Source organism: Bombus pascuorum, chromosome 15 (assembly GCF_905332965.1).
Source record: "Bombus pascuorum chromosome 15, iyBomPasc1.1, whole genome shotgun sequence".
In the NCBI taxonomy this organism is placed as follows: domain Eukaryota; kingdom Metazoa; phylum Arthropoda; class Insecta; order Hymenoptera; family Apidae; genus Bombus; species Bombus pascuorum.
In genome coordinates, this window is record NC_083502.1 from 7,406,995 (window position 1) to 7,420,281 (window position 13,287).

Consider the following 13,287-nt stretch of genomic DNA (forward strand, 5'->3'; position numbering starts at 1 on the left):
GTTTTCTATCAATTTTTTCATACACACCACGGCCTAACAGAGGAGTACGAAAATTAGAAAGGTTTGAAATTAAAAAGGATAATACACTAAACACTTAGTTTCGGAGCTGTTATTGCGACATAGTTCCGTCAGTTAAGTAGAAAATTACCAACTCTCGTAAGTGAAATGGTATGTGAACGAGCGAGTGAGCGAGCGAGCGAGCGAGTGGGAAAGAGAGAGAGAGAGAGGGGCGAATTAAACGATGACTAAGGCAGGAAAGTCTTCTTGCCTGACACAAAGGAACTAACAGCAGGACTTATTTAAATTTTATACTACTCTCCGAGGCGTATCATCGCCGGTAGTCTTGCAATCGCATATCTAATTCTCGCGTTTCGTTACGGGCGACGTAGCCTTTGTTTGCATAGATAATCAGCGGCTCGAGCTCTTTTTACCTCGCTAACGATCCGCAGGTTTTAACGTCGAGTGTCGTATCGTTACCACTAGTAATAGTACCACTCATCGGTAAATACTTGTTTTCTCCGTATTTTGCTAGTTTTTGTTTGGAAAATTACGTCGATCGATTATGCTAAAAATATTTAAAATCGCAGAATTTATCGTATCAATGTGTTCATAAAGTTAGATGTATTTGTAATATTGCGTTAATGCGTTTATAAAATGAAATGTACTTATTTACCTAGTTATACGCAACGAACGTAATGCATTTATCGTAGAAAAATGATCTAATTTGCGATAGCGGACTCTATTATCTTCGTATAACGCGGTTCGGACGCTAGCAACGAAAGCTTTTCTTAAGAAAACAAGGTCCGAAGGACGATTGTCAAATAAAGAGCAAGTTTTCGGATGCTGAAGGAAATTCGTATCTCCCGCGTTTTAGGGCATCTTGTATATTAATTCGGACTTATTTAGAACGCGGCAATAATCGTTTCGAGGGAAGAGAAGGACAATGGAACGAGCAATGTCCCCAGAGAAAGTGGAGAGTGGAGGAACCCGGTCATATCGAGTCGTATAATTTTCAGTATCGATCAGAGCCGGCACAAGCAGGCCGATTTAATTAATTAATTCACCGCGACGTGAATTACGAGCACTCTATCGGACGTTCGATCGCCGAGAAAATAGAGCTTGAACGCCTCGTGAACGTGGACTGGCCTCCTAAGCCTCCAATTTTAAGGGAGAACGACGCTGCTGCCCCCTATCTAGCGATGCCTCGCGACACACTGACAGCCATTTCCTTAGAACGGATTAATTCGCGCCTTCCATCCTCAAATCTACGTCCGATTTTTTCAGAAGCTGCTTTTATTGCTTCGTATCGTTTCTGAGAAATTTCTTCGTTCAAACGGAAGCATTTACCGTTAATAATAATTTATTTGATTTCGACTTCGTAGCCAAGATACGCGGTTCGATTACAATTTCTCTAACCGTCTTTCTCGTCCGAATCTCACTCCTCACTCATCCTTCCATACTTTGTTCTTACGCTATCCTTAACCTAGATAATACACGCTAAGAGTCTACGCTGCAAGTTCTTTCTTCTATTAATTCCGTCAGCCACTCCTACTCTTAACCGTCCGCTTATTGCGCCTCTTAATCTTTGATATATCTTCCAGTATTTCTTTCTTCGCCTTTTCCTTCCTTTTTATCTTTCTTAGCCATCCCTCCGGCTGTTCCCATCTTTTATCCCTCGCAATCTCTTCCACACTCGCGTTCATTCTTTCTACTTCTCTACAGTCTTCCACCAAAATGTTTTAGCGTTCCAATATTCCTTTTACAGATTTTACACATTCCTTCGTATTCCGCTCTTCGATATCTCTTCCCATCTTCCACGTTTCCGTTAAGCCTGCCTTGGCTCGCCGAATTGCATTTTGGCAATTGTATCGTGCACAATTTTTAATATCTCCGTCTCTTCTTTCCATTCCTCGTTGATTCTATCCGTTTCCGTTTAAATAACCCGCCCCCTCTCCACCATTTACCGTTATTAATAAATTACTTGTTAGTAAATTATCGATAAACTAAAAAATCGAGACAGATATATTCATTTCATAAAATTTCAATTTCGTCAATTGCGCACGAAGAAATTATATTCCTATCTGGTTTTCAGAGTCACCTGGTATACAGCTGCGTTTCCAAGGAGTGACAGCGCTGGAATGTTTAGATAGGGCAATTGCTCCCTGTCTAGCTCGTTACAACAGCTGTCTTACGAGACCTGACTCGAATTTTGCATACAGCTAATGGATATCATGCACGACGATACGTACGTGAAAGACACGGAACAGAAATTGCTACGATTTTAAAAGACTCGCTCGAGAAATTCGAGCCAGTAGAAGACGAAAGTCAAGCTACTCCGTTTGCTTATTTATGACTTTGTCGAAAATTTGTTTTTTAAATGTAATAGCTAAATCAAGAGTTAAATAAACATAGTTGGGTAAATAAACAATAGATTAATAGCTAAATAGCCCGATAAGAGGAGTGTATACGTATCAAAGGATAAATTGTTGCGAGTACAAGACAAATAACGATAACAATTGTAAACCAAATACCTTTTCATGGTCGTCAGGGTGAGAAATAAACTGTTACTATTATAACTATTATAAATAAACTATTGTAAATAAACATAATTGCGAAATCGTAATCGAAGAAAATTTGATTCGTTCGTTTCGTTCCATTTTCATCGGACCTCGAATGGCGTGTCAGAGCGCATGTTAAAAAACGTTACTCCAAAATCCTTAGGAAAAATTCCTATAAAGACAGGCATGGAAAAATATTTACGTCACACTGATTCATAAATATTCGCATTTCGCAGGACTCATGATTATTCAATCGTTACAAGAAAATCGTTGCGGACGAAATTGCTCGTCCATCAAAGTTATCGAAAACTGTTATTAATAATTAACTTATACGTACTACGAAGATGCACGCGTTCTTTAATATCAAATAAAATCGATACAGGAGCAACACACCTAGAAAATTGTTGATCGTTAAGTATGTGCAAAAGTCTACGTTGAAGTTAAAAGAAAGGTACAAAAGTCGAGATCTCGTAAAACTATTCAGCTCCAACTACACTTCTGACTTATGCAATCGGCCATCCACGAAAATAATCAACGATAAACACCAATAAAAATCTGGCCGATTTTTTGAACCGCGTGTCCTCACACCCTCTACATATTTTTAGCCACAGCAACCACTATAACTCACCACCCACGTGAAAAAAATTCGCTCTACGAAATCCACGATCTGGATTTCATCCAGCTAACGGTTCCACCCATATCGCATCAATTATCCCGTAAAAAAACATAATACAGAAAGAGAATCGAGGATACAACATCGTTTTTTTCTCGTGTAAATCGACCCGAAATCGGTTATTTTTACTCCCATTAATTCCATCGGATCTCGTTCTGTGAACGTGATGACTTTAATGGTGGCTTCGTGATATATTTCCGCATTCTGCGTTATAAACGAGGGAAACCGGCATTTTTTGCGGCTTTTAAATCAAAATTTTCTACAAAACGAAGAACAAGCAGCCTCGTTTCAAAGGGAACGTATATTTTCTGTATTTTTAAATCGTCATTTTTACGCACGACGAAAAATCTTGATTGAAAGAGAAGAAGAGTATATATTAAAGACTGTGTATATAGAACATTGAAAAAATTTTCTCGAGCGAAAATTTTCGCGCTAGATGCAGAAGTAGTAAGATGAAGTAAGAAAACGTTTAGCGGAACAGAAAAACCTTTGTAGATAAGAGAAATGATAAGATGTTTTTAATTTCGTCTGAGATTACATTTGCAAAACTCGCGCTGTATACGTATGGCAAGACTTGGTTGAAATTGCGTAAGTAACGGCGATACGATCATCGCATATACAACGAGGAAAAGAAATATTTTCACAAAGAAGGCGGTGAACGAAATCGAGTGAAAAATCCAGCGAAACTCGTCGTGTGGGAAGAGAGAAAGGAACTTGATGGATTACATCGTGGAAGTTACGCGACCTTGACTGAGAGAAGAAGCAACTAGTGTCGCACGTGCTTTCTCAGCCATGCCGAAGACGTACAACGTTCGCCAGCGGAAAGTTTTTTTTTTTCTCCTCCGCCGATACGAAATTTGCATGACGATAAGCGTCTCCGTCGCGACGACAATGACGAACAATAGCGGCAGAAATCGATTTCATGAATTTTCGGTTCAACTCCGAATTTACATATGTATGAGAAATGGTCTCGTATCAGTTTTTTTCCTTTCTTTTTTTTTTTTCGTAAGTTATTCTTCTATTGAATTGAAAAAAGGTGTAGACTCGATTGAAAACATTCTATCAATATCGTGTCGCTAAATTCGGATTTTCTTCGAGAGAGAAACAAGTTTATAATATAATTTGTAATGTACTACAGTATAGGAAAAATAAAATTATAATATTAATCAACTTGTCCAACTCCTGAGTGCCTACATTTATGCAAAATAATGAACTATCATTTTCGTTAAAATGAAATTATATTACATTTACAGCTGCAAGGATCAAAACTGAGCCAAGTGAAATTGAAATTCATCTATATTATCACTTCATTTTGTGATTATCCCAGTTCTATAATTCCATAATTGGAGAAGATAATTGTTCGTTGCAAAACGAGCCAATTAATAGATTAAAAACCGAATTAGAGAAACGAAATTAAAAAGATAGGAGAAACGTAACGTCAATCGAGTAACGAAACAAACCTAATCGATTCGAATTCTCTAAAGTCCACTCACAGAGCATCTCGTCGCTAATGAATCCGGTTGTCGATGCGACGTTAAACCTTTCTACGCAAAAACGAAAGGAATAGAAATAAAAAATAAAAAATAAAAAAACTGCAGCCTACTTCCGTTAGTTTGTCGTTTTGTCGAGTCGAAACTAAAACTGATCGTTCGAACGACGACGATACGGCAAATTTCAGGTCGCCGATTCGATAAAATGCAATCGATAAAACGCGGAACACGAGAGCAACCTAAATAACGCGACCGAGGGTAGACACGACAGGCAAAATAGTAAACGCGTACGAGTAATAAATATTTGAACCACGGCGTTCACGATCATCGACCAGATCCAATTTATCGGGTGTGCCCGCTCGAAAATGCTGTTTTTCCTACGCTCGTTTCGAGACCAGCGAAAATGTGATTAAATCCAACAAAGGAGAACGGGGAAATAAATTAATCCGAAGGGTTTGACGTGGTTTCGAGTGGCGGGTGTGTGCGCGCGTGTGTGTTATCGCAAAACCGCAACCAATGAATAAAACCGATGGTTTATTTAATTAATTATCGCTCTCTGTCAGAGCTTCTTCTCCCTACTCTTTGTCTCGGACCTTTTACTTTAGCGGTCAAGTATCTTTCTTATTTTCTTATCTTTTATGGCGATTTATTTCCCCGTTAAGTTAAAAAAGAAAAAAAAAAAAAAAAAAAAAACGCTGGATCGAAATACTTCTGATTTCTACGATCTTTGCAATTTCCGTAGAGTTTCCACGCTGTTTAGTCGTTTTCTACAATTTCTACAATTTTCATGGGTCCTCTCGATTTTTTATAGATCTTCTCTAATCATTTGACGCGAGAAAGTCGCGATTCGTATAATACGCGTAATATGTTCGCACCTAAAGAATTCTGTGTTAAGTGTTGGAATGCTTTCACGAGCTACTATATGCATCTGTGCAGTCCGACTGACGATACGAATAACTATGACGCCGGATCTCGAGTACGCCAATTCCCGTGGCTCGTACTCTGGTGAAATGGAAAGTTATTTTCACGGATGACGCAAGGGCCACCTGTTTCGATGCCGCTCGACGGTTTTTAGCCGCTAGAAGGATCCCTTTTTGCCACTGGCTGGCCCCGTGGTACCACGCATCTGGAACCGGTTTTTAACTCGAGAATTCGTCTTTTTTCTTCTGTAATTCAGGAACGCAGACAAGCCTCGAAGCTCCTCGAACGTTCTCGTTCCGACGATAGAACCCGACTTTCAGGACGCATTTTTATCAAGCTTCCTTTCATTTCTTTTTATACGTGGAACTTTGTGGAGGAACGACGAGGGTGAAATATTCCCTGCTAGGAGAATCGTTTAACCTTCTCCGGATAGACTTTTTGCTCGACGATATCATACGATAATATAATAATAGATATGGACTCTGGTAGATTCGATCTAGTAGATTAATACGATAATGGGTGGAACTTGTTATTTGAAAAATTCAAGCGCATAGTTTAGTCGCTTGTATAAGACATAAATTTACGTAGAAATGGGACGTCTAAAGGGAACGAATAAAAAGACAAAGTTACTAGATAATTATTGAAATCTTTCAAAGTAACCTAACTGTCGAGGACCGTTTTAAACGTAAATAAAGAAGCATCGTCCAATAAAAGAATTAAGATGTACATAAATAACTCCAGAATAATAATTCTTGATCCATTCAAACACCTTTTCACTTGTTAATATTTCATTCATCGTTCAATTATTCTCAAACCTGGTTATTATTTTATTATTTCTTGAAAATTATTGTCATTATTACGAGTAAAACATTTCGAAGGCGACTTTAATCCATCGAATCATCGACGTCGTACTTGAAAGGCTGACGGTATGCTAATTACTCTCAATTACGCAAGCAACACGCTGTTTATTTCATTTTTTTTCTAACAGTACGAGCTGCGTTGCATGTATTTACCGCAAGACTCGTAGTCGATGTTTAATTTCCTCATTTGATCACTATAAAAAGTATCGTTTTCTCTCTCTCTCTCTCTCTTTCTCGCAAAGACATGGTAAAGGGAAACGCGACGACTTCACGACTAATTACAGACAAAATTTAAAGAAAAGTTTGTCTTCTACCCAGAGGAATGTAAATCAACTCTTTTCGTTGCGCAGACTTTCATTTCGTTCGACTTCGAAAAAATATTAGGAAAATCACTACCTTTGGGCTCGAGTCGTTTTTACAGATTTCAGTGTGTTTGACAAGGCTGTTTTTCAGAAGGATTTATTTTTTGCGAAAATAATTAGACATGAAATCTAAACAGAAATTTGTTTCATCTATTAAACGTCACAAGTGCTCGATTTTTAATGTCTTATACATTTTCGCATATACGCGTTTAAATTTTCGAAAGCTAAAATTTCCCAGAAATGTATAAACATTCGCAGTCTATTAATTAATAGATAAATGCAATGATAAACAAAGTGGTGTACAAATAGCTTTTATAACCACTGTATACGTAGATATAATAATATCAACCGAGGCTCGTTGTTCAAATTATAAACGATTTATAATTCTCCTTCGAAAAATGTCAACTTTTATTAAATCTGAACAGAGATCTTCACCATGTTTGATTCCCAAAACACACTAAAAACAAACGCAACGTCAAACTCTAATCATTCTTCCACCATTGTACCGAACGAATCCTCTATTTGTCTAATGTAGAGCCAGCATAATACACAGCAGACCGTCTATACAATCGTGCGAAACACAACTATATCTATAGAAGACGACGTTTCTAATGCTCGAAGAGGCCTGTTACGTACAAAGAGTTTCTTTAGGCGGTGGCTCCAACGCAACAACGCGACGAGCATGTTTAGCTCGCAGGAAGGTACGCTCTGATTGCCGGTTTGAAGCCAGTTTCTATTGACAATGGCATCGTTCTTTGGGGACGGCACCCGTCTTCTCGCGGGAGGGAAATCGCAGCTGCAACAGACGTCGCTTTAATTTTCAATCAAAACAGACCCGGCAAAGGCGAACCTTAACTACCGTGAAATTGCCAACGAGGGAATATTTATCGGCTAGATCGAATCATCATCGTTTCGAGATGTAGTTTTGAGAATTGCAAAGGGCGAGGAAGCAATGGATCGTGAGTTCGTGCTATTCAAGCGCGTGAGATTGAAAAACAGCTGTTGATTATTGGGAAAATTTGATTTCGCTGGTGAAAAAGCGAACAGATTAGCAAAAACAAAATGATCAGCGAGCAAATGAAAATCATCTACGTTTAGAATTGAATGAAACTGAATCGATTCGTTCATATTTAAATTGAAAGTCTCCTGAAGCCATGCCCTCCCTCTCTCTAATCTAAATTTAAATACACTGAAAATACTCCGATATACTTCGACTAGAATACTTACATCCTGCATCTGAGCAATACGTTTCGTATAACTAATTTTTCACGGATTAAACAACACTCTCATAAAAAACTTTCCACGATTTTAAATTCCAATTGCGTAGAAAGAAATAAAACAAAGCTGAGCTACTCTCTGGCTCGTCTCCTATTCAAACCTCTCTCTCTCTCTCTCTCTTCCTCGCTCACACACTCTCTTTCTCTCTCTGCAAACGCATACGATTCAAAGAACAGAACTTCCGACTGGAAAAATCCATAAAGAAAACCGATGTCGTTGAAAAAGTCGGGTTCCATGAAAGCCAAGCTACTGTTCTAAATATAAATGAGCCACGGTATGCGCCAGCTAGAGTTAACAAAATAAAGAACGGTGTACGTGCTGATCCCGTGATCGCGCATTCCCTGTTTTGCTACGGCCGTGTGATTCATAGGGGAGGCTCGGTCAATTCTCACGATTCAGAGAAAGCTTAATGAGCGTGCACGGTCGGGCAGGTGTTGTAGATACGCCGATGCAAACGATCCGGTGTTTGTTATTTTCAAACAACGCGCAGGATGCACGGAAACTACGAAATAATCGAGCGGTGAAAGGTTTGATCGCGTTTGCTTGGGAAATTTTGGCAACCGGTTTGGAACGAGGCAGTTCGCAATGTTTAACAGTTGGGAAAATTGATTCAGGGAACGATTAGTTGAGAAATTTCAATTTAGTTGAGAAAAACTGTGAAAATTTCCATGGGATTGCAAAAAATGTTTCGCAAGTTTTGAAAATTGATTTGATCCAGCGTTTCCAAGCTTCGGAAATTGATTTGCAACGAATTGCAAACTTTGGCAATTGCGGAAACTATTCTGCATGAAAAATTTTCTGAAAATTGGTATAGAAATTTCGGCGATTACTTTGAAAACCGAGATTTAGATATTTCTGATCATCGCTTGGAAAAGCATAAATATAAATTGTCCATGCCAACTTTTTCGCTATAAACTCGCCTTTTTCTCGTTATAAAGAGAAAGAGAAATTAAGGGGGCCGTTAAAAAAATAACGAAACGGCTCTATTTCTTTATTTAAGTACAAATACATTTGTAAAATGTCAGAACGTTTTAAACAACTTTCACGCTCAACACTATGCAATTAACACGAGAAATTTTGTCAAGCTTGTACATATTTTAAGTCCAATTTCGTGCAATTCCAAAACTGTATCAAAATTAGAAATTCATTTCAAACGCCTCTGGAATAACTGAAATATCCAACGCGTTACACGTGCGAACGGAATGGTCGCAACCGCAACTGTTAAATTCAGTTAAATTACGTTTTTAACCAAATTATTACATGTGTAGAAAATTCCAAATTAACACCTAAATTACCAATTCTTCCGAATAAAGTTAACAATGACGTTTATAATAATGTTAAACAATATTTGCAGCGTTTACGTTTACCTGATGTTATAAAAATAACGCTGTACGATGATTGAACTACATAATGAAAATATCAATCAGTAAAATTACAAATAGAAGAGTATCTAAGTAACAGAAATATCGATTTCCCTCGAGTCAAATTTAAGTTTCACCGAAACGCAAAACTTGCCAAGTTTCGACGTACATTAATGCGATTTATATAGAAGTTTGCTTTGACTCGCGCCGGAACAATTTCAATTATTCGCAACATCACGAGGCTGATTTTAATCGGTCTTTATTTCCTTTCGAAGCACTCAAAAAGTAACTTTGATTTGATTTTTCTTTTTTCTTATTCGATTCGTCAACTACGCGATAAAATTTACAGAGAAGTGGTAGAGATTACTAATGTACGTACGAGTCTCAATAATTCCTATTATCTCTATATTTGAAAAGTATACCCTTTAAAAAGTTTTACATTTTTTATTCATCAACGTAAAAAGAATACGTATATTAATAAATGTCAAATGTTGTAAAATGTTAAACCAAAATGTTACCTTTTCACTTGCAAGCCGAGCAACCTATCATTTTCATGAAATAAATACACATATTCGATGTACATACATACATATGAAATCGGTAGAAATTGGAAATTTCAATTGTTGCAAGTGCTAGTCACGCTTTCGTACAATTTTAAACGTTATTAAACAAGACTTTCAACGTGAGGTGAATGCCTGAGGAAACTCGGGCGAACGATCATTAAAATTTTATTTATATAAATTCATATCAATTTTTAAAAATATTTCTGAGCTATTACATCTTACTACATTATTGTGAAATTTAACTATTAAACACATATCAAAAGGAATAATTCAAATAAAACTCAAATAATTGATTTTAATGGAAGGACAAAATTTCTTTTGGTATTATTAGAAACCAAAATCATAAAAAGGAAATACGTCCTACATCCCATAACACCGTATACAAAAGAAATACCACGTCAAACATAATCCCGTAAAAGTCCCACGTAGGAACGCTCTCCTACCTCGGAAAGTAACTTCCAGTTCCCCAGTTTCTAACAACCCTAACTCTTCGAATCTTTCCGTCAGATCAGCCTCTGCCTTGAAAATATGTCGGTCGAGTCGGACAGATCGATACTTTTTCAACGAGCGAGCATATTGCCGTGGAGGCACCACGTGCGAGGCTATCGGACCCACAGACTCCACACGCGCAGCTTAAACTACGTCCTCGCTGGAGCAACAACGAGACATTTCTCGCGGCCTGTCGTTGCTGCACGTTTCAGTAGCCGATAAATATCAACTCGCAGAAACATTTTGTCCACGTTGAAGCAACGTGATCGGAGTAACGTTTCCGTTTCGTTCGGGTCTCAAAGCCACGTTTGCTCTAGCAACAAGTAATCCAAATGCAACGTGCAAGAGTCGACAAACTGTGCACACCGAAGCAACGTTTCCGTTTCTGTCGTCGCGTCTCTGATACTTTTCTCTGATCTTTACCACCCGGAATGGAAACAAGCAAGAAGCAACAACTCGTGCCATTGGCAATAGAAACGCGAAAGAGCATGAAGAAATATCGGGCAGCGACCAGTAACATTTTCAAGAAGCATGCAACATCCGCGAGAAGCAGCTCGCAGTTGCTTCGATGAGGACGAAGTATTTTTCTTAAAAAATACGATATACGAAGGAAAAGCTGCTTGTTGTTTGTTCAGCGAGGATGAAGCTTTTGGGATCGTCGTAACGCTATTACGGTGGCATGTGCCACAACCAGGGACTATACGGTCCTTTATAGCCGCGCACGCCTGCCATCGTTCCGCCCACCGCGAGATATCGCGGATATCGCGATCCGCTAACAACCATTTAATGGGTCAAAACAGAGACAAGCGTTCCGGCAATTCCCGAGATAATTCGCTCTAATTAACGTCGATATCGCGGCCGATCGAATGGCTAATGAACCAGTGAAATTTCTCAATGAATGACGGAAGAAAGGAAATTGTGAGAAAGTATGCTCCAATCCATACGAAAAATTTAATATGTATATGCGATCCCATTATCAATAGAATAGAGTTTACTGTGAATAGAGACGCATATTTGGAGTATAAATTTGCTTGTCTCGCTTCAGTTCTCGGGATTGTTAACGTCAATGGAATTTGATACCGGTGCCGGACTGTGGAAATGATATATGAGTGAGATTTGTTAATTGGCCGGCTAGATAAGAAATTGGATATTTACCACTACTGTCAGCAAAATCTCATAACGGTTTAGACGTGATTTAAAGGAATCAAAAGAGCTATAATAAACAGCTAAAATTGTTCGATTACGTTGTATCGTACGTATGTATCGTTTCTTTCTTTTTTGATAATAAATGATTATAAAATATCAACAAACTGAATGGCTCGACTATCTAGTAATACTATTACAAATACCTCATACATAACGATTATCAAAAAGTAGAACTGATTTGTTTAAGCATAATGACGTCGAACATTTCTGAATATTTAACATGCTAATGACGTTAATAAGAATTCATTCTTAATTTTCATTTAATCCATATAATTTCGGATTAAAATGGAATCCATTTTTATTTTCATTTAAAATTAAAAGTCAAATTGTATAAATAGCGATAGTCGTATATTCATATTCCTGAATATAAAAGTAACAAGTATTATATAATCTTGAGCTTTTATTCGACAAATTATAAATCGCCAACATGTAACCTGAAATAATTAATTCCTCGTAAGCACCTTCACGCCAAACTCAAAATTACGTCAGAAGTTACGTTTACACAAAATAACCGCTTTCTAATCGTCATTCTTGCGCAAACAAACGCAACAGTTGAAATCCGCTATGAAACCACGACACCGGCATGGCGGTAAAATTCAAATTCTCCAACTCCGTCATCAACACACATACATATAACGATTATCTATCTCATGCACTAGCTGACAAAACTATTTGTACACTTACCACGGAAAATGTTTACTTCTATATTGTATGTATGACATGTATGACTATTATCGTGATTATATCGATCTTTAAAGTCAATCTGAAAATGTATATATAGACCCACATTACTGTAGACATGTATTTAGTAAAAAATCAGTACACTATATTAATAGCCATCTTAAACACATAAATGTTAAATGTATCCCCATTGAATATTGAGGTTTGTGAATATAAAGCATAATTCACTGTTTAAATACTTTTGCGATCGCTGGAAAGTACATACTTGTGTTAAATGTCTTGTAATTTCTATATATATATTCTCAGATGTGCTTCAAACTTTATACTTCAATACTTTTATAAACTTTTGTATGTGCATAGAATATACATATATGTATAAAAATCTAACATTAATTCGTTCATATTATATGAATACATATTGAGAGAGCATAGAGTAAATCGTACGAATAAACATATATGCACGTATTTTAGATATTATAGGAGAAATATGTACAAAATTGCAGTAAAGTAGTTGCAGTAAAATATAACCAACAAAACATGTACGATTATAGACAGTAAAGTCAAAGATATATTAAATTTAGTTTTCAAATACCTTCGTCATTCTGTATGCGTCATGCTTCTAAGATCTCGAAAATCGACGAAAACTCGTGAAAAAGCACAAACACACGGAACAAACGGATCCATAAAACGTGTTTCCGGCATGGTCGCAGCCATGAAACGTCGAAAAGGTTTTGGCGCGTAACGGAACGCGCGTGTCTACCATGAATCTCGCCGCGCAAATGTAAACAGAGAATAGCGCAAATATTATGATTTCGCGGTTCGACGCCGGTAATCGTGACCTAGAC

General features: G+C 37.5%; 1 protein-coding gene across 14 annotated transcripts in view; it reads right to left on the minus strand.

The window, feature by feature from the left end:
- LOC132914430 (polypyrimidine tract-binding protein 2) overlaps positions 1 to 13,287 on the minus strand; it is a 442,018-nt gene that overhangs the window by 326,343 nt on the left and 102,388 nt on the right. Inside the window, exon 1 of one of the 14 annotated variants that reach the window (XM_060973552.1) lies at positions 13,035 to 13,058. The exons of the other annotated variants lie outside the window; for them this stretch is intronic. Within the exon in view, the coding sequence (XP_060829535.1) occupies positions 13,035 to 13,043 (9 nt within the window). The 5' untranslated portion in view covers positions 13,044 to 13,058. Of the gene's footprint in view, positions 1 to 13,034; positions 13,059 to 13,287 lie in introns of those variants that run through there. 14 annotated transcript variants of the gene reach the window in all.